At 47.4% G+C, this 26801-nt stretch overlaps 11 protein-coding genes across 11 annotated transcripts; 6 read left to right on the top strand and 5 right to left on the bottom strand.

Annotated features, from left to right (window-relative positions):
- Nucleotides 1-224: 224 nt before the first annotated feature.
- Nucleotides 225-3070, bottom strand: B0J16DRAFT_291727 (uncharacterized protein). The gene is made up of 7 exons (XM_046124296.1): nucleotides 2882-3070; nucleotides 2701-2827; nucleotides 1863-2641; nucleotides 1337-1812; nucleotides 935-1281; nucleotides 581-876; nucleotides 225-527 (listed from the first exon to the last, which is right to left on the bottom strand). Exons 1-7 carry the CDS (start codon nucleotides 3037-3039, stop codon nucleotides 317-319), a joined length of 2394 nt encoding a protein of 797 aa, XP_045980605.1. The 5' UTR covers nucleotides 3040-3070; the 3' UTR covers nucleotides 225-316.
- Nucleotides 3071-3649: 579 nt separating this feature from the next.
- Nucleotides 3650-5781, top strand: B0J16DRAFT_179637 (heterokaryon incompatibility protein-domain-containing protein). The gene has a single exon (XM_046122567.1). It carries the CDS (start codon nucleotides 3673-3675, stop codon nucleotides 5629-5631), a length of 1959 nt encoding a protein of 652 aa, XP_045980604.1. The 5' UTR covers nucleotides 3650-3672; the 3' UTR covers nucleotides 5632-5781.
- B0J16DRAFT_179639 (uncharacterized protein) lies at nucleotides 5635-6816 on the top strand. Its single transcript, XM_046122568.1, has 2 exons — nucleotides 5635-5662; nucleotides 5718-6816. Exon 2 carries the CDS (start codon nucleotides 5837-5839, stop codon nucleotides 6761-6763), a length of 927 nt encoding a protein of 308 aa, XP_045980603.1. The 5' UTR covers nucleotides 5635-5662; nucleotides 5718-5836; the 3' UTR covers nucleotides 6764-6816.
- On the bottom strand, nucleotides 6796-8087 carry B0J16DRAFT_348075 (uncharacterized protein). The gene is made up of 3 exons (XM_046128669.1): nucleotides 7880-8087; nucleotides 7261-7829; nucleotides 6796-7216 (listed from the first exon to the last, which is right to left on the bottom strand). Exons 1-3 carry the CDS (start codon nucleotides 8010-8012, stop codon nucleotides 6869-6871), a joined length of 1050 nt encoding a protein of 349 aa, XP_045980602.1. The 5' UTR covers nucleotides 8013-8087; the 3' UTR covers nucleotides 6796-6868.
- A 980-nt stretch (nucleotides 8088-9067) lies between these two features.
- Nucleotides 9068-10231, top strand: B0J16DRAFT_179624 (uncharacterized protein). The gene is made up of 2 exons (XM_046122566.1): nucleotides 9068-9421; nucleotides 9468-10231. The coding sequence occupies exons 1-2, from the start codon at nucleotides 9311-9313 to the stop codon at nucleotides 10119-10121; spliced, it is 765 nt and encodes a 254-aa protein (XP_045980601.1). The 5' UTR covers nucleotides 9068-9310; the 3' UTR covers nucleotides 10122-10231.
- Nucleotides 10232-10341: 110 nt separating this feature from the next.
- B0J16DRAFT_323486 (uncharacterized protein) lies at nucleotides 10342-11825 on the bottom strand (the record flags this gene model as incomplete). The annotated part of the gene is made up of 3 exons (XM_046125776.1): nucleotides 10342-10933; nucleotides 11008-11101; nucleotides 11369-11825. The coding sequence occupies 3 exons, from the start codon at nucleotides 11823-11825 to the stop codon at nucleotides 10342-10344; spliced, it is 1143 nt and encodes a 380-aa protein (XP_045980600.1).
- A 1825-nt stretch (nucleotides 11826-13650) lies between these two features.
- On the top strand, nucleotides 13651-14515 carry B0J16DRAFT_348066 (Glyoxalase/Bleomycin resistance protein/Dihydroxybiphenyl dioxygenase). The gene is made up of 2 exons (XM_046128668.1): nucleotides 13651-13891; nucleotides 13950-14515. The coding sequence occupies exons 1-2, from the start codon at nucleotides 13732-13734 to the stop codon at nucleotides 14315-14317; spliced, it is 528 nt and encodes a 175-aa protein (XP_045980599.1). The 5' UTR covers nucleotides 13651-13731; the 3' UTR covers nucleotides 14318-14515.
- An 11-nt stretch (nucleotides 14516-14526) lies between these two features.
- Nucleotides 14527-18474, bottom strand: B0J16DRAFT_403447 (uncharacterized protein; the record flags this gene model as incomplete). Its single annotated transcript, XM_046132715.1, has 7 exons — nucleotides 14527-14646; nucleotides 14701-14991; nucleotides 15217-16465; nucleotides 16517-17156; nucleotides 17208-17817; nucleotides 17872-18176; nucleotides 18453-18474. The coding sequence occupies 7 exons, from the start codon at nucleotides 18472-18474 to the stop codon at nucleotides 14527-14529; spliced, it is 3237 nt and encodes a 1078-aa protein (XP_045980598.1).
- A 1740-nt stretch (nucleotides 18475-20214) lies between these two features.
- On the top strand, nucleotides 20215-21417 carry B0J16DRAFT_348062 (uncharacterized protein). The gene is made up of 3 exons (XM_046128667.1): nucleotides 20215-20311; nucleotides 20358-20699; nucleotides 20760-21417. The coding sequence occupies exons 1-3, from the start codon at nucleotides 20238-20240 to the stop codon at nucleotides 21184-21186; spliced, it is 843 nt and encodes a 280-aa protein (XP_045980597.1). The 5' UTR covers nucleotides 20215-20237; the 3' UTR covers nucleotides 21187-21417.
- A 1538-nt stretch (nucleotides 21418-22955) lies between these two features.
- On the top strand, nucleotides 22956-25416 carry B0J16DRAFT_403441 (uncharacterized protein; the record flags this gene model as incomplete). Its single annotated transcript, XM_046132714.1, has 5 exons — nucleotides 22956-23105; nucleotides 23206-23973; nucleotides 24033-24355; nucleotides 24402-24719; nucleotides 24774-25416. 5 exons carry the CDS (start codon nucleotides 22956-22958, stop codon nucleotides 25333-25335), a joined length of 2121 nt encoding a protein of 706 aa, XP_045980596.1. The 3' UTR covers nucleotides 25336-25416.
- B0J16DRAFT_374966 (uncharacterized protein) lies at nucleotides 25330-26279 on the bottom strand. The gene is made up of 2 exons (XM_046130644.1): nucleotides 25962-26279; nucleotides 25330-25906 (listed from the first exon to the last, which is right to left on the bottom strand). Exons 1-2 carry the CDS (start codon nucleotides 26070-26072, stop codon nucleotides 25499-25501), a joined length of 519 nt encoding a protein of 172 aa, XP_045980595.1. The 5' UTR covers nucleotides 26073-26279; the 3' UTR covers nucleotides 25330-25498.
- Nucleotides 26280-26801: the final 522 nt, after the last annotated feature.

Here is a 26801-nt window from a genome sequence, read left to right as displayed (position 1 = left end):
AGCCTGGTCTAACATACCGCACCTGTGTGATCAAGAGTGTCGTTATGTTAAGTACGCATTACCGGGCATCTTATCACCAGATGTGTCACTAGCAGACCCCGAGTAACATACCGTACCAGGTAAAGTTTACTGAGAGTAAACTACAGGCCTCGCCAAGAGGCCTAAAGAGAGACATCAATACCCACACAGCAATGTATACAGGTAGAAACTAAATGAAATTGAGGACAGCACAATATAATTACAAGAATAAGAGTATTACATTAGATAACCAGTCTCCTTCTCCATTTGGGAAAATAAAAAGTAACGTATAGAGTCATCATTCGACCATAGGAAAAATACTGGCCCCAATCAGCGATTGTAGAAATGTCTCTGTATCCAACTCCGCAATCAAGTTCTCCCATTCCAATGCTGAATTATCTGTCTCGGGCCATCTCTCACTTTCAGGGTAGCCAGTTGCAGATGACCAGTGAAGTGTGCTATTATAGGGCAACGATTGTTGGTTAGCGGCATCTGTTTGCCATTGATCCCTAGCAACGATCAGAATAATGAGGTTGGGAGCTTGTTGTCAGGATATTATTACCTTTCGAGACTCGGTTCAACTTGTGTGCGCGGCATCGGGGATAGGGGACCCAGCGCTTTTAGAAGCGTTTCAGACTGGCGATTTTCCCTTGGTCCGATAGTGAGAGAATGAATTGAAACAGAGGAGGAGACTCTGGGCTGCTCGATGTCTCTCATAAGACCACGAAGTAGGATAGAGTAACGAAGTGCCGGGTGGGCTGCATCTATGCTACAGCCTTCCAGAGTAACGACAGCATCCCTCAGGGTTGCAATAAGAATATTTCGGTAATCTTCACTTGGTATGCTTGTCCGGAGAACCTGCCATGTTTAGTTCAGCTACTAGATAACCGCCAGTATAGGGATGAAAGTCAATTACCTGTATGAGGAAAACCGCAGCAAATACAATTTTCATATAGTATCGTGAACTTGCGTATCGCAGCGAGCCTTTCCTCTGCGGTGAATGGACATATAACAGCACACGTAACAGACCTTCAGCTGCATCAATGGATTGCTCTACATAGTAAGCAAATGAATTTGACGCAAACTCCCAATCATTGTTAAGTGCATCGGTAAGGTTCCGACCTGTGCCAATGAAGCTGTCTCTTTGGCCGCCTGGTAGTTTCAAATACGTCCCGAGTGCGATGGAAAACTCGTAAAGTCGAAGGTAATCGAAGTCAAGTTGAAGAATAAGTCGCGATAGGTCCGACATACCGCTCTCGTTGGCTACAGGATCCAGTTAGCGTTGCCGTCAAGTATCAATAGGCAACGATGCACGAACATTCTATCAAGTCAATGAACTGGGATCTCCAGCCGTTGTTTAAGGTGTCAAAGTGTTGCAAGAGAGTGACAAGACGCGATGGCATCTCAAAAGCCTCCGGCCTTGGCTCGACAATCCCATCACATGTTGGGGGATGCAGGACGTGTTGTGCTTGAGCAAGAAGTTTCATCAACTCGACAAATGCATTATGCGGGCGATCGGAAATTCCAAGACTGAGATCAAGATCAGTTCCCGTGTCTCTGCTTGAGAGGGCGAGTCTCTCGTTACGTTCGCGAAAGGCCTTAGAGATCTGGCCGAGATCCACGTCGTCAAAAGTCATTAGTCCGGGACGGCTCAGACGACGACCAAGGGATTGTGACATGATCAGACAGCTAAATAAAGTTACTAGATACCGGTTCGAGCTCTTGGTGATGGGGCATATTCTCCGGTTTGGTACTATGGATCGGAGAAGAAGAAAGGCATTGCCCACGTAGGTCCTGGTCCCAGTCAGTATAGATCTTTATCATGATACAGGTTGTCTACCTACCATGATACTTGGTCAGTTCGAAAAGCAGGCTGTAGTATGACGTCGCTAACAAACTTGCTAGAAGACTCTCGCACGGCCGGGTTGCCAAGCTGCTGGCCGTTGTTCTCGACCATTGCGTGGATGGGCTTAGGCAACCACTCGGCTAACATCAGTAGTGTCTCAACAACAGACAGAACAGATCTGGGCCTGACCCCATCAAAAACCACCCTCGAAACTTGTTGTCTCGTCCATTGCCAAGAAGAGTTATGGATATCACAGCTTCTCTCATAGCCCCCCACAGCGCATTTGGGAAGGTGACAATATCGACTCGAGACGGTAATTATACACCCAAGAAGAATATCGTCGTCTTCGAACAGAGACCGTAATTGATCCGGATCGGGATTTGTTCTTGTGAAGCTGGTATAGTAAACATCCGGAAGGAAGGGGAAGAATGGATAGAGATTTCGGAAGAAGAACGAGACCAAGACTAACGCCTCGTTCGGTGTGACGATATGTTCGTAGAAGAGCCTGCATCGGAACGTTGACATTGAGTCTTGGATGTGTGGGTTGTCGCACGGAGAGGGAGGCGACTGAGCGCGACCCGATGTACTATGGCCATCTATTGCTCTTAACGTCGCGACATCGTCGTTGTGAGTAGAAGGAGTCTGGTCAATGGCCGATGTGGAGGCGTCCTGGCCCAGGTTGGAGCGTAAGGCCGCATCGTCATTGTGTCGCGTCGACGCGCCTGACAGGTACAAGAGGGCGTCGGCCGAGGTGCGAATATTCAATTCATCATGTATCTATGCAAAGACGTGTTAGTAAGAACGAAGTTGGATTGGGAAACAATCATGAAACGGACACCGGTTTCTGGTGAAGGCGACTTGTTCGGAGCAGAAAGACGGGCTCGTTTTTCGCGAGCCCTTCTGGTACGCGTACTTGTATCATAGGTGCGTTTCTTGGGCTCAAAGATACAATCACGGGAATCCCTGGTGGTGAAATTCAGCCTTGATAGTCGTCTGCAGATAACTCGACATACTCACTTGAGGCATTGGATGCATTTACTACCAGGGCTGCGGTCCTCTATGATACATCGGACCTTTCGGGCCCGACAGGTTGCGCAAGCTTTAAATGACCGGGGAGTCAATCCTGGATCTTGGGTTGTTGGTTCGGCATCCTCTCTATCAAGTGGGTAGGACATTATGTTCGGCGAGGGAGATGGTCAGATCTGGTATGGAAATTTCGGAAATTTGGGAGAAATGTAACCTATAACTCTACCTGCTGCTGTACCTAACTACCTACCCCGCACTTTTCCCGGAGATGGGAACGCTATACCTAATATGTTAAAGCTAAATCAGGACCCATACTAACCTTTGTACTGGTCTCTCAGTAAAAGAGATATTACTTAGCAATTATTAGCATTGTTGTAAGAGTCTGCATTTTTGTGCGCGACTGTCGCTTTCTTTTTTGATCTGAACCTTATAACAATATCTCACTTCTGACTCGAGACTGATCAGTCAGTCGCAGCTGTGTTAGCGATAGTTAGAGTTCAATAGCTGTGGGCAACCCTAATTGAGATGAGCCCAAGCTTTAACCTGCCGTGAGAGGTCAACTTTAAAGTCGAGATTAGCTAATCAAGTAGTAGTCTGCATAAAGACATTATAGGGCCTTGCAAATTGAGATATAGAGAAGTCTCTTTTTCTTTTGGTAACACAGGTCTGTCTGAGAATGACTAATCTGCTGACGTTTATGAACAGGTGCGGGATTTAAACATTTCTTACCTAAGGTTCGCTTCTTGCAACCGTGCAAGCCTTCACCTTAACATCTTGACATTATGGCAGATACCTTTTGTACCAAGTGCGCTTCATGGCAAGAATCCTTTGCAAAAACTGGTATAGAAGAAATAACGAGCAATCGCTTTCCGAACTGGGCGGCTGTGAAGGCATCGGCGGACCAAGGCTGTTCGCTATGCCAAATCGTATGCCAATCTCGCCACCATGACTCAGACGTCTCAGACTCGAAAGATTCAAGTCCAATCAGGGTCAACATAACAAAGACTACTGGGAGGCTGTCCTTGTTTGTCAGTTGCGACAGAATGGGGATATTAAATATACTGCCTGTTATCGCCAATGAGTCTGACGAGAGGCGATTCGAGGACTATAAAGCGAGATGCAGAGATATTCCTAATCGTGCGGCATCTGGAGGTCTTGAGAAAATCACACACATGGCTTCAAATTGGCTCGAGGAATGCCGTCAAGGCCATTTGTGTTGTAAAGTATCTCGCAACGCAGACCAAGAAAAAGTATTACCAACAAGACTGATCGACGTTGGGCTAGATAAACAGCAACCTAAGCTCATCAGCCCTGACTATAACCTGTTGGATCTTGAGTACTCGATTCTGAGTTACGCCTGGGGCCCGGCAACCGACTTCGCAAAGACAACATCATCGAATCTGCAAGCCATGAGCCAATCTTTGCCTTGGGACGGTCTACCCAAAACAGTTCAAGACGCCATTGTCCTGACACGAAAGCTAGGCGTTGGGTACCTGTGGGTTGATGCCTTGTGTATCTTGCAAAGCGAGGGTCCCGATGATATGAAGCATAGGAAGGACTGGTCTTACGAAGCAGAAAGATTTGGGCACTATTACCAGAACGCCCTGCTAACCATTTCGGCCACTGGAGCAATATCCTCTCATGAGGGGCTGTTTCTACCCAGATCCGACATGATATTGTCACCAAAGTCCGTGTCACTTCAGCATATCGATTTGACTTTACGATCGTTCATACCCAGTTGGGAGACTGAACTGGAGTTTCCTCCCCTGGCATCTCGGGGTTGGGCGTTACAAGAGAGATTTCTATCGAAGAGAATATTGCACTTTGGGCAAAGCCTGATTCTCTGGGAGTGTCAGGAATCGAGAGCAACTGAGCTCGATCCTGCGGGGTTGGATCCTAGGGGCCCAGAGGGAAGATATCGATCAACCCCTTCACAATTCCTATCAACCTTCCGGAACCTCGATAGCGAAGAGGTATCACTTAACATCCTTATGCATCAATGGCTAGATTTTGTGAGCATATATTCTCGCGCAGACTTTTCGTACTATTCAGACAGACTGCCTGCATTATCTGGAATTGCAAATATAATCCAGAAAAAGATCAAGCAAAGATACATTGCAGGCCTATGGGAGCCTGCTTTTACCCAAGGTCTTATGTGGAACAGTGGAAGACCTGCAACTGGTGGGCATTTAGAGACCGAACAGTCGAAGACGGATGAGCAACAACTCAAGGTACCTTCTTGGAGCTGGGCTGCTAACCGACACCGTGTTTTCTTTTCGGTTTTGCCCTGTTGGAAGTTGGTGTGTAAGATCGAGGAGTGCGACGTTAAGTCAAGAGGTTCAGAGACTTCAGGACAGCTACTCAGCTGGCGACTGAGACTTCGGGGCAGCTTTCAAAGATTGAACCTGTCCGACATGGGGTTAGAGCGTCATGACGATGCCAGGTTCAACCTGTTCGAGTCATCCCGCGCCTGTGCTCCCATGTATGTGTATTTGGACAGCCCTACTGGATCCCAAATTCCGGACAGGGCTTATCCATGCCTACTTGTTGGACTTTCAAATCGGTATACTAAAGATAAGGAAAAGGATGAAGACGAAAGAAGGGCACACGCTCTCGTGCTCCAGTCAACAGGAAGACTGTCAGAGTCTGTTGAGCAGTATAGAAGGATCGGGACTTTAGATATAATGTTGAAAGACTGGAAGGCTGAGAATCCAGAGGAGAGAGCAATCGAGCTGGTGTAAAGTATGCCCATGAGGGCAAGGGTAGATCTCAGTACGTTGATTCTTTAACCGGCTAGTAAGACTTGATGACTAATGACCACATGAAGATGTAAGCTGACGAGTTATTATTGGACAACCCCTCTTTCTCTCAGCATTCTTATATCTCTACACACTACTCAAATCACTTCAAGTCAAGGCTGCATTGGTTTAAATTCCCTTCAACAAAATGGCCAACCATGAACCCTTGACATCACTGATTACTCCGGCCCTCTTAGCTCAAATCGCAGAGGGCTTTCTCCCGTTTTCTAAAACCGAGCAACTCAACTTCTCTGACGTTGAATCCAAGGAAACGCAGGAACACTTCAAGGATGTCTGCAAGTCAAGCAATGCCAAACGAGCGCTGATTGCTCTCAGCCAATTGAGTCCCGACGCAACCCTGCCAGACTTAGACCTGATGTCCCTTCTTCCTGTACCTACCGCAAAGGACTTCCCGCAACAGTGCTTCGGTCTTCAGCTTCTCTTTGACCAGGCCTCTCGGATCCTGTTTCCTGGCATTGATGCGCGTTGGCAGTCCGGATATTTTGGACCGCTCGGAAGACAACTCGCTGGGCAGTGGTATGCTTTCCCAGAGGAACAACGGCCATATAAGTGGCGGAGATGGCAGGATATGGGTGTGACGAGCTTTAGTTATTGGGTTGCTACTCAAACCATGTGGGCTGCTCCGTTCCTTCATGCGGAAGATCTGAAAAGCCAGCAGATTGGCCTGGACTTGTCCGAGGAGCTGCGCCAAGCCGTTGAGCATCACACTGGGAAGAAAGATTCTTATCGCGAGACAAGGGATGTTACCTTGAAGGATGACCTTGCTTTTCTGCGTGAGGTTGTCAAGGGTTCACCGGTTGATGAAGGCGAGTCTAGTATCAGTCTAACTAACTGGGCATTCTGGTGGTGCATGATTCTGGATGCTCACTGGCCTATCATCAAGCGATTTGGTCGGTATCCATACCGGAATGCCATTCTTGGAAGGGTCAGCACAGAGGAGGAGAAAGAGTGGTTGGATGATACTGGTCATTTTGGCGAAGCGTCACCTGAAGTTGCAGAGAAGATTCGAAAGGATGTGGAGAAAGGACAATGGACACCGCTGGGCCAAGAATAGACCGAGGCTTGGTTGTCAGGGCACGAGAGACACCTTACTCGTGATATTATTTATAACTATCATAGACATTTCTAGCCTTCAATACTGCACATCACTATGCTTTAACTATATAGATATCTCCTTGAGGTCCTCATGAATCTGTTCCAAGATACTGGGATACCTCGCGTTGTAACCCACAGCCGCAGCACGATCTCCCTTGATGAGCATGTTCGCCCCGATGAGATGTTTAACCTCTCCTTCGCCAGCCTCTTCAAAGGTAACATTCTTAGGCTCCGCGCTTGGGAGTACTCCTAGAGCGTGCATCCCTTTGGCTAGTTGAGTTGCCAAGTCCTTCCATGCTACGCGACTTGTTTCAAGCATATAGTATCGGCTGTATGGTGATCCTTCTGCCTGGCCTTGAGCGGCAACATCGGAGATGTTGAGGAGGAAGTCAACGAGGTCGAGAACATGAGTCTGAAACAGTTAGTACGAGCGTAAGAAGGTCGGGGTTGATATACCGTGCTCCCAATGGCGGTTCCATCACCGATGTAAGGAACATAGCCCAATGACTTCGCATTACCAGTCAAGAGGCTATACCCAATACCCATAGTCTTCACCCCAGCACTAGCACCACCATAAACAACTGAAGGACAAACGATCCAGGTATCAACCCCCTCCGCTTGCAGAACATGGGTATCAGATTGTCCATTAAACATATCCTTGTGTATAGCGCGGATATCCTCCTCATTCGCATCATTCCACACTTTACTCTCCGGGTTAAAATTTCCCGACGTTCCATAGTCGATGAAGTTACCTGCTCCGCTGATGTGAATAATCTTGCCTCTTGTTGCACGGGCCTGTTGGCCTGCGATGATGGCGGCTATAGGCTCGGAGGTAAAGGAGTTGCCGGCGTTGACGGCGATGTCGTACTCTGCGCTGGCTGCTTTGACTTTTTCGAAGTCGGTGAAGTCACCGGTGATAATGCGGTCGACGTTCAGTGTGGTTTTTAGATCGGGGTTGGTGCTTCGTACATAGGCGGTTATTTGCCAGTTGGGATGGGCTTGCTTGAGGGCTCGAGTGTAGGGTACTGGTGGGATCGTCAGAAGGGAGTAGGGTATACTGGAAGTTTGAACGTACCGCCTACGAAGCCAGATGCACCGAAAACAATTACTGAAGGCATTTTAATGGTTGGTCTTCTGGATATAAGTCGGTAGTGGTGAAGAGTTGTAGAAATTGAGTTAGTTAGTTGTACTAAAATGGAAGCGAACATAGCAATTATTTCAGATGTTCTAGCTCATTATATAAAGTCTAGTCCACGTTGAAGCTATCACTGACACCATTTTGCTTAGTCGTCCGCCAGAGCTTATTTCCAATCACGGAAGCCAAATATTCATTCCCATCGTATTTCCATCTCCATAACGTGGACGCTATCCTCCATTTAGCATGTAGACATTCCGGACATGTGAGTCCACTGACGCTGACGGCGATAAGCCACAGTGACCGGGGTGTGTTGTGTAAGGCTTAGCGTTCTGAATTGACCCCATTCATTGCTTAGCGATAACGCTTTGTAAAGTCAGCTTACAGACCGATACCCACTTACACGGGTATCGGCACAGAACTGCCCAATTGCCAATTGCGGATTTGTTGTCAGCGAAACTCACAGAGCTAGATTGGCTGCTTTATCTCACTCAAAGTGAAGAATGTATCCATCCATTATGCAGCATGGTAATGTTACTCATCAGCTTGTGTCGCAGTGGAAAATGTCACATGATCTTGTTTGCAGACACCTTCCGAGCAGCTTCCGTCTCATGTTCCATCACCAAGATGATCCACTATCCTGGATCATCGTGAGGCGAAGGATATGGCTGCGCGAACAATGCGCCTATAAGCGAATCCTTTTCGGAGTCCGCAGTCTGATTTATTCCAGAAGGATCGTGTCTGGCCAATTAGATTGAATGAGCTTCATTTAAGAGTCCGAGCAATAAAGGAATTCTCGCATCCCGGAATTGTTAGACCTCCGAGTCGAGAAGCAGCCAATCGGAAGCGGAGAAAAGTTCCATCAAGTTCAGGGTACCTGTTCCTCCGCCCACTTCTGCCTGTGAATCTGTACCTGAGCAAAGTCAAAGACGCCGCCTCTGGAAAAGTATTTCGTATCGGATGCTAAAGTGATTGAGAAATGCATCCTTTGCCGTGTTTGCCGGTTACCGTCATGTTGCTTATCAGACACTATTCCCATTTGAGAGTGCGTTGGAGGGTCCACCTCCGTCTTGGCTTCCGTGTCGCTTACCCAAGTGACCAATCGTAATGATTACGGATTATCAGGACCTGAGAAGGATTTCCAATCCTGGTAATGGAGCATTGTGTTTGTTAGCTGTTCACGCACGGCATCAACAACATGGGATCCATCGTGAGGTAGAATAAATATGTATATATAAGGATAACTGTTGAAGACAATCTAACTTCCATCCTCATCATCTCATTCAAGCATTCTCTTCGCTTTCACACAACCTCAATACAGCAAAAGCAACTCATCACAACAACAACAACAACACCAAAAACACCATCAAAATGTCTTCTGAACAGTACCTCGCCGGCAAGACTGCCATCGTCACAGGCTCATCCAAACTCAACGGCATTGGCGCTGCAACAGCCCTTTCCCTTGCCAAGCACGGTGCCAACGTAAGTCTCTTCTCTTCAATCGCCAATCTCATACTAACAGTCCCAGATCGTTGTCCACTATGCTTCCAGCGCCGAGGCTGCCGAAAAGGTCGTCCAAGAAGTCAAGAAACTCGGAGTACAAGCAATTGCGGTCAAAGCAGATTCATCATCCGAGTCCTTCGGAACAGATATCGTCAAAGCAACACTCGAAGGACTGAACACGCAAACAATCGACATCGTCGTCAATAATGCAGGCCAAGCAACTTTCCACCCCGAAATCGCTGCCATACCAGCAACAGCCTGGGATGACATCTTCCGCACCAACGTTCGGGGTCCATTCCTCCTCATCCAAGCCGCGCTTCCTCACATGCCTCAGGGAGGCCGCATCATCAATATCGGCAGTATCGCAGGTAAACTCGGTATATCTCCCCTTACTGTGTACGGAACTTCCAAGGCTGCGTTGACGTTCATGTCGACTGCTATGGCCGGCGAATTGGCGGGCAAGGGCATTACCATCAATGTTGTTTCGCCCGGCCCTACGGCTACGGATATGACTATGGAGGGTACGCCGATTGGCGAGATTTTGAGGAGTCATCAGGTTGATAAGAGGGAGGGTACACCGCAGGAGATTGCTGATGCTGTTTTGTTTGTTGCTAGTCCTGGCTCGAGCTTTATGACTGGACAAGTTATCCCTGTGGACGGAGGAATCAATATGCCGTGAGTTGAGAAAGCAATGCTTATCTTCGGGGATTATGGTAGATGAATCTGAATGTTTTTCTTTCTCTCTTGACTTTCGCAATAATCCTGTATTTCCCTTTTTTTTCTGTTCTTTTCTTTTCTCTCAGTATTTATTGTTTGACCTGGTGTCGCAATTGCTAGTTTATATGATAGACTTAAATCAGCGGGAAAACATGTCATTCGCCTCCGCCCTGATGTCTTTTTCATCCCCATAAACGTTGACCGGAGGTATTCCATAACGGTGTCGCTCTGCCTGACAATCGTGACTCTCTTAGACTCCCGAGAGGAACGGAAGAACGTTTTCCAACCCAAAGGTCTTGCCAAAGCTCCGACCGTCTTCGCCTTTGCAATTCAGGGTCACCGTCGCGATCTAAAGTCTCGAGAACATCAATTTGCTCGAATGTAGGGAAGGGGTGAGTTGCGTTGGCATATAATCTTTCGTTGTCGAAAAGACCCCATGCTCGTTGCCGATATATCTGAGCTTGACGCATATATGGCCTTTGGCACGGCTCTAAACGTTTGTCCCCGATAAGCTGATGCCCTCGCAAGGTCCTAGAAATACAGGGCCGCAGGGAATCTCGGTCAGATGAGGACAGGACTTCTGAGGAGAAAAGCTCCCATTCTTCAGGTACGAGGTCCTCGAGCGTTCCGCGATCCCACCGCGGATAGTAGTCTATCTCATAGATCCACGGCCGGAAGTAGGGGGTCTTCATGATTACTCTTTCAGCCAGCTCTTGAAGAAACCCCCCCAGCCTTGTTCTCTGCTCAAATTCCCAAGAGTACCACAGAGCAGATCTAGCCCAATGTTAGCCAATTCGTCCACGAGATTGGGCTGATCTACAGTTCCAAGCGACAGGTCGTTAAAATACCTATCTGCATCAAAGAACGTATTATCGGGGTACATTAGCCGGCGGGGACTCTTTTCAGCGCTTCCTGGCGCCCCATGGCATACGGTAGGTAGGTCTGGCAACCATGAGGTACCACAATGCGCAAACACCGCACCGTAAAGTGCTCTGTAGTACTCGTGTGTGGAGGGAAAGGCCAATAGGTCAGGCGCATTACGCTCATCAAAAGTGTGCGATTTAAAAACGTCCCGAGTCATGAACCTTGAAGAGAACACGCGGTGGGCCTTGCAGAGCAGCTCGTACCTGACGAAAGCACGAAGGAGACGATGCCTCTCAGAGCGTCCTCAACTCGTAAAGGACACCAGCGTGGTTTCCAGTGGCTGACCTTTGAACCTGCTACCAGTTCCCCACTGAAGGTCGGGAAGACCCATATAGGCACGAGGATACAAGCTCGTAGCTTTTGATACATAGTCTCCGATGAAAATGATGATCCGGCTGATCAGGTGGTGAACCTGCCGAAGTTGATGAAGATCAGGGGGACGCGATAGTTCCTTTCGTCTCCGATTGGACAGCATCTCTTTGAAGTCATCATTGTCGTATCGTGCGGAATCCAGATCGATGATCGCCAAAACATCTTTGAGAATATTCCGTTCTTGGTCATCGGGCATGAGGTTTCGTAAGATACCATGCAGAATGCTGATCTCGTACTGCTTGAAATGAGAGCGCATGGGCGGCATTGCTTTGAAAAGAGATCTAAGATTGGCTTCCAGCCCGACTTGAACAATGATCTCGGTTTGGACCAGGGTCGGGAGAGTGTGGAGACGGTTCTCGGAATGTGACATTTTGAACCTGTGCGCGACGTTATTCGATCTTGACGCGGAAATGGTTATTTTCGGCTCGCGGATATTAGATCTCGACGTGTTTGCGCTTCGTTTGCGGGGTGGTACTTAGCTTCTGTATGGAAGTAGGCGTGGACGTTCGTTGATGTCTCTCTGGATGGGGTGATGTAGGAGTTGGGTCGAGTAGGAGCCATTCGCGGGGAAGACAGCAATTTATTCTCCTCTAAAGGCTTATTGAAATGGAACCGACGAGATACAAAGAGAGCTTTTGCAATGAATTATGTCAGGTCCAGGCATGAAATGTTGTCGGCTCATTTGCTGATGATAAAGTTAAATTATGAGTCACATGTCCAGGAACGTATCGTATAAACCAGAAAAAGCCACATTGAACTGTTAACGTATGCTAGGTTAACTCATAGATTATCAATGGACGATGTCCTTATCATCGCAAACCTTGATACTGTTAAATCAATTGCTGCCAACGCTCCCCGTGTTGCCTAAAGGTGGAGGTCCTCCAGGATCAAGATCGTTGCGGCACTGGAAAATGCGATGGATTAATTTCTACCTACCAGTCCAGACCGCCCCCAGTCGCTTTAATTCATATTGGTGGTTGGCACCTGTTTCAGAAGACTTGCACGTCCATTACTCGGTGTTGCGCTGGGAAGCATATTGTGTTGTAGGTGTTGATGACCGTGAAAGAAGAGACGGTGAGAGGAAAGGAGGAAGCAAGGAGGGCTTTTTTATCTTCGGGGAGGGAAAACTCTTGTGCTAGGGCAGGACAAAAATGAGTTTGTGATCATCGGAGTCATGCTAGAATTGTGGAAATTTGTTGAGGAAAGCTTTAACTAGTTTTATCCCGAGGTCGTGATGTCAACTTTGTGTATGGCACACGATCTGGCCTTTGGCTTACAACTGCAACAGCGGCAGAATCCGAATCAGTATCAGTGTGACCAACCGTGTCAATTTTGTCTAGTGCGCGTATGGAGGTCTCTTTTTGTATCAGCTATCATCCCCGGCATCTTGTCTAAAGCTTATCAGGACAGGGTAGGACCCCAGTCGAGACTCAGATCAAATGGCATTTTCTTACCGAAATCATATTATCGAAAATGACTCAGATAAAAGTTCATATGCTTCAACGCTTCAAATGTCAGATCACGAAAACATTCCAAACTTCTGCTCATTTCTTTTCAGGTCATTATACCCTTAAGCATATTTCAAGTTTCACACATACTGTAAGAAATGCCGACCGCTACTCATACTGGGAATCTAAATCTAAATCACTGAGCACCTGGGGACTTACCTTGTGCATCTCTATAAGACACTGCACTATCTTGGCCCTGGACCCTTTTGCTCCTCAGATAAGTCTTCAACAGTAATTGCCGATCGCTGCCCAGAAGACATTGACGATGCAGACGAACTTCTTCCAGAACTCATATCCTCATCAGCTGGGAATATTTCCCATTCCAACTGCACAAGATCTACACAAACCCTTCGATAAGAACTCTACCATGTCAAGTGAGAGAATGGCGCCAGAGTAGCAGCAGACAATAATTTGCACTATATATCTGTATGGGCGAGCTCGATAGACCCACTATGGAACTTAAGCTTCCTTAGCCCAGCTTCGCCTAACAATCTCAGCTATGATAGTATGTTATTTCGGAGTCCATCACTCCCCGTTAACTCCGAACTCCACTGGGGTGCAGTGAATTGATACTAACTCCCCACACTTGCGCTGTCTCGGACTTCTCATACATCCCGACTTTTGAGGCGGCGATTGATTTAAAAGCAGCTAAATTAACTATATGACAGCTCTACCAAGTCAGTTCTTTATATACTATCACACCCAATCATTATTGACAAGGACTACATAAGTACTTCCTTAATATCTCAGCGCTCTCAGTGTTTGAACATGCCTCAGTTCAATGCTCCTTTCAACCATATTGCCCTTTCGGTCCCCGATGCGGAAGCAGCCGTGGAATGGTATACTAGAGTCTTCGGGTTTCAAGTGATTATACTGACAACCACGAGAAGAAATACCGATCCGGAAGGTGGACAGGTCTTGACATCCAGTGAGTATCCTGCCTTCTGTTCAACAAAGTCTTAAATTACAGAACCTAATTCAGAGAGTGTATGGACCGGAATTGAAGGAAATGAAGCTAGCGATTCTCTCATGTGGCAATGATGTGGCTATGGAGATATTCCAATTTGTCGACCCACCATATAACGGTCCTACGACAAGAGTTGATTGGAATCCTGATACTTATACTCGAGGCGGGGTTTTTCACTTTTGTCTTACTGTTCCAGATGTTAAGGCAGCAGTCGCTGAGGCTGTTACAGCAGGGGCCAGACGCGTGGGGGGGATGATAGAGCCGCTTCCAGGTCAAAAGGCCTGCTACTTGCAAGACCCATGGGGCAATACTCTAGAGGTTCTCAGCTGTACTATTAATCAGCTGTACCTTGCCATGATCGGGAGCGCTTTACAGGGTAAAGAATAGGACAGCTTTACCAGTTCTGCAATGTGTGTTTATGTACCTTACATCGTTCGAGATTAATGCCGGAAGGGGAGCAGTTTAAGACAAACATTAACCATGACTTAACGACTACGTAGTATGTCGCTGTACAGGATATTGAATATGGATAGGAGGTTACTAGCCGGTAGATTACACATCAATATACGTTTGATCTAACATAGTAAACGTGACTGCTACCCATAATAAGCCTCCATATCAAGGAGTACCTGATTATCTACCTGATGCATATCTGTGAGATACTGTCCCCTCATGGCGTGGTCCAAAGAAGACCATAATGGCGCCTTGTCTCCAGACTTTGTGTCGAGAGCAATTGGTGACATCCTCCATTCCAGCTGCTCCAAATCTACATGTGCCTCTTCGATGAGAAGTTTTACCATGTCAAGGGACGAGTCGGGCTCTACAGTAGCTGCAGCCAATAAACTGCCGTGTTTCCCAATCTTCAGGCGAGAGTGAACATCAGCGCCATGCGTAATGAGAAGTCGGGCAAAATCGACATCTCCCTTCACGACAGCGTATTCCAATATGGTGTCATACCCTTGAAACCTCAGCGGGGCATTGACATCAGCGCCATACTCTACGAGGAGGCGAGCAGATTTGGGCAAATCCCTGAACACAGCAAGTTCCAACATATTACCAAACTTTTGCGATTTGTTTTCAACGTGGGCATTAGGATCAGCGCCATGATCAAGAAGCATGCGGCTACATTCATACCGTGATCGATGGAAGTCAACCCAATTACCCACCTCATCGTATATGGTATGGGCCAGGGGGCTTAGATGTTCGGGATCAGCAAACTCGGGGTTCACTTCTGCTCCTGCCTTGATGAGAACTTTTAAACTGGCGATGTCTCCCTGCCCAGCTACCATTGATAGGGCAGAGCCCCATCTACAGCCACCACCACAGTGAAGATTAGGATTTGCTCCAACGTTTAACACCATCTGGAGGTGTTCTGGGCCTCGTGATGCCGCGAAGCAAATGAGATTCTGTTTCTTTATCATAATATCTGTGCGGGCACCATTATCCAACAGGAATCTCGCGACATCGGCGTTCTTGGTGGCAATGGCTCGACCTAAAGCGCTCTTGGACGCGTCGTCGACATCTCTGTTGATTTTGAATCCCCGGCGGATCAGATCCTCGTAGATGGATTGATGTTCAAATTGTGCTGCAAGTGCTAGCAGATCTTGTCCTTTATTGTTCAGTTCTAATGGAAAAAGGTTTTGATCCCACCAACCAGGCAACAGTCGATATAAGCCCAGTGCGATTATGCCAAATCGGGAATTTTCGACAGGTTCGATGAAAGGAATCGCGTTATGGTAGGGAGTGGTATCCTGTCCAGGCATGATATATTTGCAGAACACCTTATACTCTGTAGATGATATTCGAGGTCCTCCTTCACCAAGAAATTTCTTCAGGGCTTGAACCACATCTGCAAACTTGGGATCGTTGTCGTACGTATCATCTATGTGCTCGAGCCATGCTCGCTGGGTGTACATTTGAAGCGGATGTCGGGGATCCGAAGGGTGTTCAAAGTTTCCATCGGTCGTGGTATGGAACCATATGTAGACATCCAACGAGTCCACTGAGGTCTGCCGCCATGTGTTTTGCGCTGTAGAGGATGGCCAGATAGAGGGGTAGGCCGCACAGCAGTTCATCAAGAAGTGGATGAGCGAAACTGTGATCTCGGATTGCGCGTTCTCAATCCATGGCTCCCTTTTGAGTAGGAAATACTCAGCAACTGATGCGTGTGTGAATTCCCAGGTATCGAGAAATGCATTTCTTACTACCAAGTCCCGGCAGACTGACTCCAACGTGAGCCGTGTTAGATCCGATTTACCAAAGGCTTTGCTTTTGCCTTCGTGCATGTCCATCCTTTCGCTTTCGGTCTCTATGGCTGCGAGTAGCGTGATGGTGTGGAATGACGATTTGGCATACAAGACCCATCTTACAGCTCGTTGCATCATCAAACGTTCGACGCTGTCAGGTTCGAATCGATTGTAAATTTCATCATAGGCAGCCGCTAGCGTTTTTGGCATCTTTTTAAGTCTTTCTCTTATGGCCCCATTCATACGGCAACCTTTGAGATATTGCCATTGGAGGTACGCCCATCTGAACCTATGGCTTTGAGTTAGATGTATTAATGGTCGGGGTGGTACAAACACTTACATTCCGTCGCTCTTCTCCACCAGAGTCTTCTTTACCAGCAGCTTTGTGTCCTCCTCAATAGACTCCCATTCATCAGAATAAACATGGATCTGATGTGTTATGAACTTTTCAATATCGCCAGCATTGTCCGAAGTGCTGATTGAAACTAACAACTGTTGACCTTGGTATGGCTGGAAATACTTCTCAATGTCACGCTCTTTTCGACTGGCGATAAACACTTTCAGGAGTCCGTTGCTCTCCTTGATGAAGCTTTGAAACAGTCTAGCCAGCTCGCGTCTTGTCTCGGTTGTACACTCGTCCAAAGCGTCAAGCACCAGAGTGACCCGTGGATAGCTATTGATGATTTCCATCAGCGTATCCTCGCATTCGAGAAGGGTCAAATCATGCTGAATGTTCTCGCCGCTTTTATACAGGTCTACTAGGGCTTGATGGATGTGGTCTGGACGACGAGGTACTGAGCTGAGTTGCCGCATGTAGCTTCGGAGGATAGATTTAGTGCTTTGCCTACTCGGGTCAGAGCCATAGCAGTAAAAGAATGCGAATCCTTCATCGTGTCGAGTGGTGAAATCTCCACAGTCTTCTTCACGAACCAAATAGCGGTCGATGACCTTGGAAGACAGATATGACTTTCCTGTTCCCACTTAAAAGGCTGTCAGTACATCGTGTTGCGATCTGGGCCAACTGTACCTACTGTTGCCTTGTAACCAGAAGATCGAAGAGCAACTCGAGTCTTCCCATTCGCGAAATTTCGGATGCTCGACAAGCCACTCACAAGTACCTTGAGTCCTGCTATTGCACTTTTCATTATGATGGCTGCCGACAGGTATAGTGCTTAAATAAGTCATAACCTCTTTCATCTTCCTTTCCTCCAGTCTTGTAAGTACATTGATAACTGTATCGTCGATCCTCCTCAGCGGTAGCTGCAAGCTCATCAGCAACTCGTTGTGTTTGTTGCTTCTATCACGGTTGGCTACAACTTCGCAAGCTCGGCTAGCAACATCCAACTGTTGCTCAAGCGATTTCATCTCTGAAACCCGTTTCTCGCCCTGACCTGGTTCCATGAGTTCGTGAAGAAACCGATGCATATTTCCTTGCCGCAGTTGTGCGTGCATGAATGCAAGAAACTCCAAGCAGGTTTTATACACACCGATCAACGTCTCTTTCAGGTCGTCTTGACTAGTCGAGGATGAAGGGCCACCTAAATAAACTTCTTGGTATACGATACCGCGTCTGACCAGGCACAGAACCAGATTTGTGCACCCCATGATGGAAGCACGGTCTTCAACCTGGGACACATTTGCCTTAATCATCGATTAGCAATTGTACACATTCTCGGCCAAAATAACAAATGTTACCTTCAGAACGACTTTCAATGCATTCCAAATAACCGGTGAGGGTGCAGGAGCGAAGTTGATAGCAACGTCTCCGATTATACTCAAGCACGAGATAACTCTACTCGTATAATCCCTCAGGAGAACGGCGCGGCCGCGGAGTTCAAACTGCCAGGCGTCTTGTCCGTGTTTCTCTTCGCTGCTACGGACTAATGCCACTAATTCCGGGAACGGATTTGTGCTTTCAGGCTGCTCTCCAATATTTTCGCGAATCCAGTTCTGGGTGCCCTCTTCGACCGCATTGTAAGCTTCTTGCCATAAGTCCAGCTCTGCTCCAGAGGCATTGCTCAGCAGAAAAGCATGATCAGAGCCTGATACGATGGAGCGCGGTTTGTTGTCAATGCTGTTCGTCTCTATTGGTTTGCAAACAGGATTACGAGTAGATTGTGGTGTTGAAGAGCGTTGCCGTATAATTGTCGACCCTGGCGGCAGAGCATCATTCGCTATAACAATATCGCTTGTCGGTCTGAAGGTCTGAGCGTCTGCGGCTTGCCTTTTTCCCCGACTTTTGAAACAAGAGGACAGAACCGATAGACAGCCCTCACCGGGTTCCTTTGAAGTCGGCATGACCCAGAAAGCAGACTTTGGAGCATTCGGATAAGTGAATGAGAACAAATGTTCATAAGGGGGACAGCTATTCAATAAAGCTTTGTTGTTTGTTTTTCCCCTCTTGTTATGGCCAATGAGAAAGATATTTGCTCCTGTTGTTGGTCGTATCATCTAAGCGTCGCCAGCCAAGCAAATTGGGCGGGGCTAGCCTGAGACCTGCATACAAGAGAGAAGCTGAGAGAAGAGACAACTGCCACCAAGAGCGCCAGCGAACAGATTGATGCAGTTGTTAAACTGCAAAAAAAAAAAAAAAAAAAAAAAAAAAAAAAAAAATTAATAGAAGAAGAAGAAAGTCCGGTAAAGCGTTTTCTTAACTGAAACCTCTGCAGCGCACTCAATCGTGTGTCTTGCATCACTAGATTGACTAAGGACTTTTAAGGCTTTATTTTATATCTCCTCCATCTGGACAAGAGTCGGGAGAGTTTCTAGGCGCTTCATCTTGTGAGAAGATATTTCCGGTGTGCGTGTGAGGGTATCAGATCTCGGGGTGCAGATGTTCAATTTTGCAACCACCAGCTCAACTACAACAAGCCCTTCTGTTCCCACATTCCTTGTTGATATTGGATTCGATGATCAGCCTGACAATACCCCGACTTGATCTCTTTCCAACCACGGTACTGGCTCCCTGTCCCGTGATGGCAATATTGCATGTGATGGTAAAAGCTCTGCACGCATAGACTTTCTCGACTTTTTAGATAGCAAGTATGTGGAAGAGGCATATGGATCAGCTATTGAAGCTGGTCATATTTATTCAGTATCAGGCTTCGTCCGTGATGAAGCTGGATGCACTCAGACGTATGCTATCTGTCACCGCAGCACGGGAAATGCTGGTCAGGCAACCAGGGGTGTTCGGGTTGCCGCTCGGGCATCTTTTATTTTCCTGCATCTATACCCAAGCCTAAATTGACTGGCGTGGTCTAGCTAGTGGGCTTGGCGCCTACTCCGCGGCAGGCTCAAATATATGAATCGATAAAGTTGTTTTCACTTATCAATAATTAGATAAAGCTCTTGTGGTAAAATGCTGCTATGTCGACCCAGATAGAGTAGATAACCAGTGTCCTGCAGGACTTCTGTATTTAACAGGCGTATTGGACAGGTAGAGTCAGGACCAGATGCCAGCAAATGCAGTGCCCTGATTGGTCGAGCACTTGTCACTCAGGTTCCCCGTGGGGATCAATTACCAAAGTGCATCCTTCAACTCAATTAGTTAGAAAAACAAGGCTCTTAAAATCCTCTTCCGTAAATATGCTTGATTTAATGGACAAAGCTCGATTTAAGACCAGGGACCTTTTGCATTTGGGTTCATAAGCGAAAGTAGAATGTCTTAGCGCTTACCTTAATTTCTTTTCTTAGCCAAGCGCCTAAAATAGATCCACTGCTACGTTTTAACATTATTTAGACTTCCTTGCGTTTTTAGTAATGTAACGAAGTTGAAGTTACTATTTTTTAATACAAGGTGAAAGAACATTTATTATATGTAGACATTAGAGTGTTGATTGTAAGTTGAGACTGAATGGACGCGTTCTTACGCATCTGTAAGAATGAGAGCTCGGATGTCTTGGACCCTGGTCCTGGCATTGGTAGTGGGGCCAGGTCGAAGGATTCAGGGGGCTGCGCCGTGTTCGAAGGATCAACCATTATACATAAAAGCACTGTTCCCTGCTGTCATAGACGGATCTCTTCTCCATCTTTTGCTATCACTAACCGAGCAATCTATCACGATGAAGTTTTCCCTGCTGTGCTTCCTGTCTATCTCATCTTCGGCCTTAGCCGCCCTCCCTCGCGGATTTGAATTGTAAGGTCTTAAATCCTCTATCCAACTCACCGCTAATTGGTCCCAGCTCATCCTCTCTCATCCTACCGCGCGCAAACAACCCCATCAGTGAAGATGGCAACTGTGGTTCCAACTCCGACATTAACGCGACATGCCTTGGGTCTGAGTTTGGTAACTGCTGCTCTGTGAAAGGCTATTGCGGTAAGACTACAGCATACTGCGCTGAGGGCTGTCAGAGCCCCTTCGGTAAATGCGGATCATCAAAGTCCGATGGGCAGCTTGTTAGTACTTCGGGGTCTTGTGGCATAACTTCCTCTGGGAATAATGTTACTTGCCAAGGGAGTGAGTTTGGAAACTGCTGCTCGGCGAAAGGGTACTGTGGCAAGGTTGACACGTACTGCGGTGAGGGGTGAGTAGAACTGAATCACCTTTAACTCCGAGATGGTCGCTAACATATGTGTTCAAATAGCTGTCAAAGTGGTTTCGGTACTTGTTCATCCGATGATAAGTCCTCCACGGCTACCACAGCAACTCACAAGACGGCCACCTTGAAACCAACCTCTTCAACAGACGACACCACTTCTGTCGATAGCACTTCAACCTCGGAAGAAACCTCAGAGGCAACCTCAGAAGCAACTTCATCAACAGACGATGTCACTACTGCTGATAGCACTTCAACTTCGGAAGCAACCTCGGCAGAAACCTCGGAAGCAACTTCATCAACGGACAATGATACTTCTGTTGACAGCACCTCAACCTCGGAAGCAGCCACATCAACAGATGTCGATTCGCCAAGCTCGTCAGTAGTTTCTACTAGCGCCGGTACCAAGGCTGGGGTCATGGTCGGATTCGTAATTAGCCAAATCGGAGCGATCGGCTTGCTCACCTGGCTTTGATACGAAGAATAGGAAGCCTCCTGTACAAATAACACATAACGCTGTGGTGGAATATAGTAATGGAGCAAGGTATAAACTGTACGGGGAGGAGTTTTCTAAGTTGCCTGCGAGGATAGAATAGAGGCAGACTTAGCAAAAGCAATAATGGAGTGCAAATAGTATAAGAAGGGCCAAATACACGTCGCCCAACGCATTTATCATCGTTAATAAACTTCATTCAATGCGCTATCACCACCTGTTGTTAGCCTTGCGTAGGAAGAATGTCCTGCAGCATCCGCTTTAGAACCATCGTCGATCGGTATCGCTGATGTTCCAGGAGCGAAAAACAAACCGCTAGGGTAGGTACTTAAAAACAGGCGCGATCATTGAGGTAACAGCGATTTAGAGCTATAGTTTGTTCGCGACACAGGTACGTATTAACCCTGACTGTCGGAAGGGATCTCTATTCTAATACTTCCCGACTTACACGCTGTCCTGTTGGTTGACAATAAAGCTGAAGACAAGGATATCTCTATCTTTTTCTTTGCCGTTGTCACGGTTGTTTTCCTTCCGCTATCCTTTGTAACGAGCTACCTGGGTATGAAGACAGGCGATGTAGGGATATAGCACAAAGACAGTAGTTGTTTTAGGCTATTGGAGGTGCAGTGACCGTAGTCACATTGCTAGTAGTATGCATATTAGCACTTAAAAACGCTTTCCTTGTACCCCGCAGTCAAGTCTTGATTTCGTCGTAGACAATATCGTTCCGATAGATTATGCCATTGAGAATAGACCGCAAAGCCACAATCGGGACGACCGAAAAAGTGGGAAGCATGTGGCTAGAGGCTTGATCGCAGCAAGTCCACACAGGAAAGACTTTAAACGGCTCATCCTTCTTAATGTCCTGTAAACCCTACTACAACGACAATACAATTCCTCCTGTATCAAACCTAAAAGCTTCAGACCTTGCCTAAAACATTCATTCACTAAACGACAACAACCACACATGGCTAAAAAGCCGCTCTGTGGAGATTGCCTCTTCAGATGTTCATGGCCTCAGTGCCAACCCAATTGACGACGATGAGTACCGTGCTAGAAACGGGAAGGGCCTCACGGCTAACATAAAGAGTGGTTACATGAGGCTAAAATTGTTACAGTGCTGACCTACAGTGTCAGATGTCAAGAGAAGCGTTTAGCAATAGAGATCGCCCAGACGCCCTTGAATCTAGATCTTGATCACGATATCGAAAACCGATCTTCAACCACGCGATTTATATCTCCTCATTTAGACACAGCCAGTCCAATGACGAAAAAGAAGCTATACCCGACCCATTCCCGTAATACTAAATCAAGGATGTCAGAGGAATTTAGCGGGCTGAACCGAGAAAAGGCTACTTGCCAATCGCTTAATGGAGATCATTACCGTTAAGTGGTCAGCCCGTTACGTCAGACAGGGTCACTAGTGCCAGGGCGCTCCAAGATCAGGATGTGCAGTGGCGAATCTGATAATTCGATGGCAGAAATCAGGTTTAAAACAGGGCAATCTAGATTTCCGGTGCAAATCATTCCTCATACTAAAACATGGTAATCCCAAATCTCGATCCCTGATCCGCATCTGCCCAACACATGCAACTTGTTCCTGACTTGCAGACAAAGCGCAGGTCTAGACCGCGCGGAGACAACAAAGTGGCAAATAATTCCACATAGTAATATAACCTGGAGTAAATGACTGCGTGTCTGTTGATTATGCTTTCCCTCATGATATCAATGCCTCGCTTTGTTACATTCCAATGGCTCCCCCAAAGCTGAGGCCGTTGCAGCCATCGCCTTTACCGACGACATCGTCATCTTCACCTGGAAACCAGCCATCATTGCCTAGTCTAATGCGCAAGGCTGGATACGTTCCCGCATGCGAACCCTGTCGCAAACGAAAGAAAAAGGTTCGCGATACTTATTGTCTCCCCTGTCTGTGTCAGACAACAAAGGGGTACGATGGCTCCATTTTAAATGGCAGGACAAAGCTTACTAACGCGGATTCAGTGCGACCGAAGTCGACCCGCGTGTTCAAAATGTTCCCATCGGGGTCTGGAGTGCACGTATCTAGACGTAGCAACTGCATCGCCAGGTGGTCCTGGTCAGCTCGGAAAACTGGCGTCGTATTTGAACAGTGAGCCAGCGGTCATTGTCGACCTCCTGACCACTCTTCCGTATTTCGAGGCCTTGGAGCTTTTCAACATGCTTCGCGAAATGCCCCGAGGTAGAGAGATGTCGGTCGCATCCGAGACTCAGATTCCTTCTATACGTCTGGCATCTCTACAACCCCAAAACCTCATCAAAAGCCTTCTACCGTCAAATCCCATGATACAAGAGCTCATGGTCCGACACCCCATTGCGTACCCTGTATTGCTGCCCATGGCTGTCAGTGACCTTCCTCTCGAAGAACTAACTTCCCGAAGACCTGGGATGACCGCGACGCAGGTCTTGCGTGATACAAGATCTCCTTCATCACCCGACATGATGCTCACGGACGACGAAGAAGCAGAAGATGATGCTCTTCTTGAGTTTTGTAGAGGATTACCGCATTTGACCCCATTACAGATTGAGTACCTCCAAAAGGTCGACCTGACATTGTGGATGGAACTGCCTATTCCCAATGAAACCGCTGTCCGGGTCATAGCCCTCTACCTCAACAACGACTACCCTGTTCTTCCACTTTTTCATGCAGATTTATTTCTTCAAGACCTTTGTCAGAATCGACCCTATTTTTGCTCGGTCCTCTTGATATCGGCTTTACTGGGTTGGGCGTGTGTAGGCATCCCGGTTGACGAAATATTATTCTTTTAAGCGCTAACTATGAACTTCGGCAGCAAGCATGCACTTGCATCGATCCAGAAACTGCTTCATGGAGCCCTCTTCTTTTCGCCGATGCCCAAAATAGATGGAGTCAGCTCAATCCTGACGAGTCCGTCACAATCTCTAGCCTATCTGCTCTGCAATTCATGTGCATGACAGCCATAACACATGGGCGAGATGACCTGGGATTGGACTATCTCAGACAAGGTCTTGAACTTGGCCAAAAAATGGGCATTTTGAATGCCGAACCAGGGACCCAGGCGGGTTGGCTTACTGGCTATCCTGACTGGATAAGAGCATCGTCGTATGCTGCATGGGGTGCTTACAACCTAGCGTCGTGAGTAGTCTTTTCCCGTCGCAGCTTGGATCTAATATGTCGCCAGTATGGTCTCACTCCATTTCCACATGGTGCAAGTTGAGACAGCGCCTGAACTCCCGATGCCAGGAGGTTTTGATGATGATTCGCTGATCCAGGACGGCAAATTGCATGTCTCGCGTGTTAATGGCCAAATCTTCAAGGCAAGCAGCAAACTGTGGGTAATATTTGCTACGATAGCGAAAAGGTACTATGGACAAAGCGATGCAACCGCGTCTGTGGAGTTTGCCGAGGAAACATACCGGCAACTCCTTGGTTGGGCAGATGGATTGCCTCTAGAACTAGTCCGGCGACCTGGTAGTTGCCACGGTGTGCACATGCTGCAGTAAGTCCAAGACGGCAAAATTTTCATCCTGATTAACTAATACTTTTTGGCTAGCATTTACCTCCACGCCATCGTCGCAGACCTTTTCCGCCCGTTGTTACAGGGTGAATTGTCGTTTGCCCCGCTGCGCACGTTTAAAGCGAGCAATGCGACTCCACAGACGGTGTACGGTGCCTCCATTGGGCAATTGAAGCGGCTTCTGCTCTCGCACCGTTCAGAAATGGGACCAGAAGTGCTGTCAATATTCTGGCAGAGTTGCGTCATATACGTCGCAAATGCAGTCATCCACGGCGGAGACGACCAACAGGAGAGACAGTTTTATGTCAATCTCGGTCTAACCGGACTACACGAACTCTACTTATCTTATCGTGTTTCTGGTAAGATAGTCAAGGCAATTGCGGGAATGGCCATTCGAAATGGGGTTTTGAACAAGGAGCACGCCATTGACATCCGTCGCCGACTGGGGGAGACTGCAAGGCGCTTTGAGACAGAGCCTAAGGTGGTGGGGAGCTGGGTTATTGACTTGGATCTTGCGGTGACGGATCGTGCGGGCGCAAAGGCAAGCAAACTTGCTGAGGACTTTGATCACATTGGTGGAGACGAAGGGGATAATTAATTTAATTGTTTTGTTGTGGTATTATTTTCTATCTACCAGGGGGTATTAAAAGTTTAAGAAAAAAACAAAGTGAACAAGTCATATATCGTTGTAAATACAAGGCCAACTCCCGCTAATACATATATCTTGAGGAATGGTAAAAGACAGTGGACAATAGCATGGTTCAGCATGGCCAGCTAAATCTGGTGGAAACGGAAGTTCCCTTTGCCTTAGAATACTTGCGTATGGCGCGCTTTGACTCAACCAAGCTGCAGACGTTGCAGAGCCGTGGGCAGCCGGGGGAGCTGCGTCTCCAGCGCGGTGTGTCGGTCACTCCGCATTTGTAGCATTGCTTGGGAGAAGCCATGTTTGTCACAGGGGATCTTGAGCGTCTAGGTTTGACATCGCCGTGTTTGATGGTTTGTTCTTGAGGCGCGGAGCGAACCATTTCATCGAGAGCTTGCGAGATATTTCCAGCGAGTGTGGCTATATCCGAAATATGACAGTCGTCGGTTGCTGATGCTTTGTTCAAGAAATGGGCTATATCGTAGGACTCGGCGAGTTTTTGAAGGGTATGGGCATCTTGCAGTAGCTGGTCGAATGTTAGTACTGGATATAATATGAGTTTGGTGCTGTGTATAACATACTGTCTGCATCTTGATGGTTTGGTTGGTCTTGTCGCTAGAGCCGACGCTTGTTCGCTGGAAGAAATTGGCGGACTCGGCCTGAGCCATGTCCTGTGGAGAGGGGGAAATCATGGTGAAGGAGATGAGATGGACGCTGTTACTCGCTCGTGTGCAAGTTGAAGAATGGGAGGAAACAAGTTAAAGACTGCGAATGTATAAAATTGTCAAGTAACTTTCGGGATCAAATTCAGCATACGGATTTGTCCATGTCTTAACAGGACAAGCAGATATTGAAAACAGCGGAATTAGAAACATTCCCACTGTGATGTCATGGCGAGGTTAAACGTGGAGGTTTACACGCCAGCCAATAAAAAGATGGCGGATGTCCGCCTAAAAATTCAACTCAAGGGTTCAGAACTCAGGGTTCAGGGTCCACAGGGTTCAAGGTATCTAGGGGTAAGGTTTGACCAACCACAAGCGAGGGATTGGCGGAGGCTGCCCGCTCCCTCCGACGTGCTTCGGCAAGCTTACGTACCTCAGACTGTCGGTTTTTACGCCAATAATGAGCTGTCACAACTGAAGCTTGGCCAAGTTCTTCCTAGCTCACACCTTGTACCTTGTAGCTGATATGAAGCAGACTCAACTCAGCAACTGAGCTCAGTAGGTGATCTCATGTGACAATCAACTCACCGTCACATTTACATCAAATGTCTTTCCTAGCTTATGTTTTGAGCATGCTACCCTTGATCATCAATACGGCTAGTCCGGGTACCTAGACTACAGTAGCACCATGCACAGTCACCAAGGGTCTTTTTTAGCGCGACTGGAGCACACCTTTTCTTTGCGACAGGTGATTACAAT

This window comes from Fusarium flagelliforme, assembly GCF_020744385.1.
Source record: "Fusarium flagelliforme strain FIESC 12 MPI-CAGE-AA-0113 chromosome Unknown B0J16scaffold_6, whole genome shotgun sequence".
In the NCBI taxonomy this organism is placed as follows: Eukaryota; Fungi; Ascomycota; class Sordariomycetes; order Hypocreales; family Nectriaceae; genus Fusarium; species Fusarium flagelliforme.
This window is presented reverse-complemented; position numbering and strand designations above follow the sequence as displayed.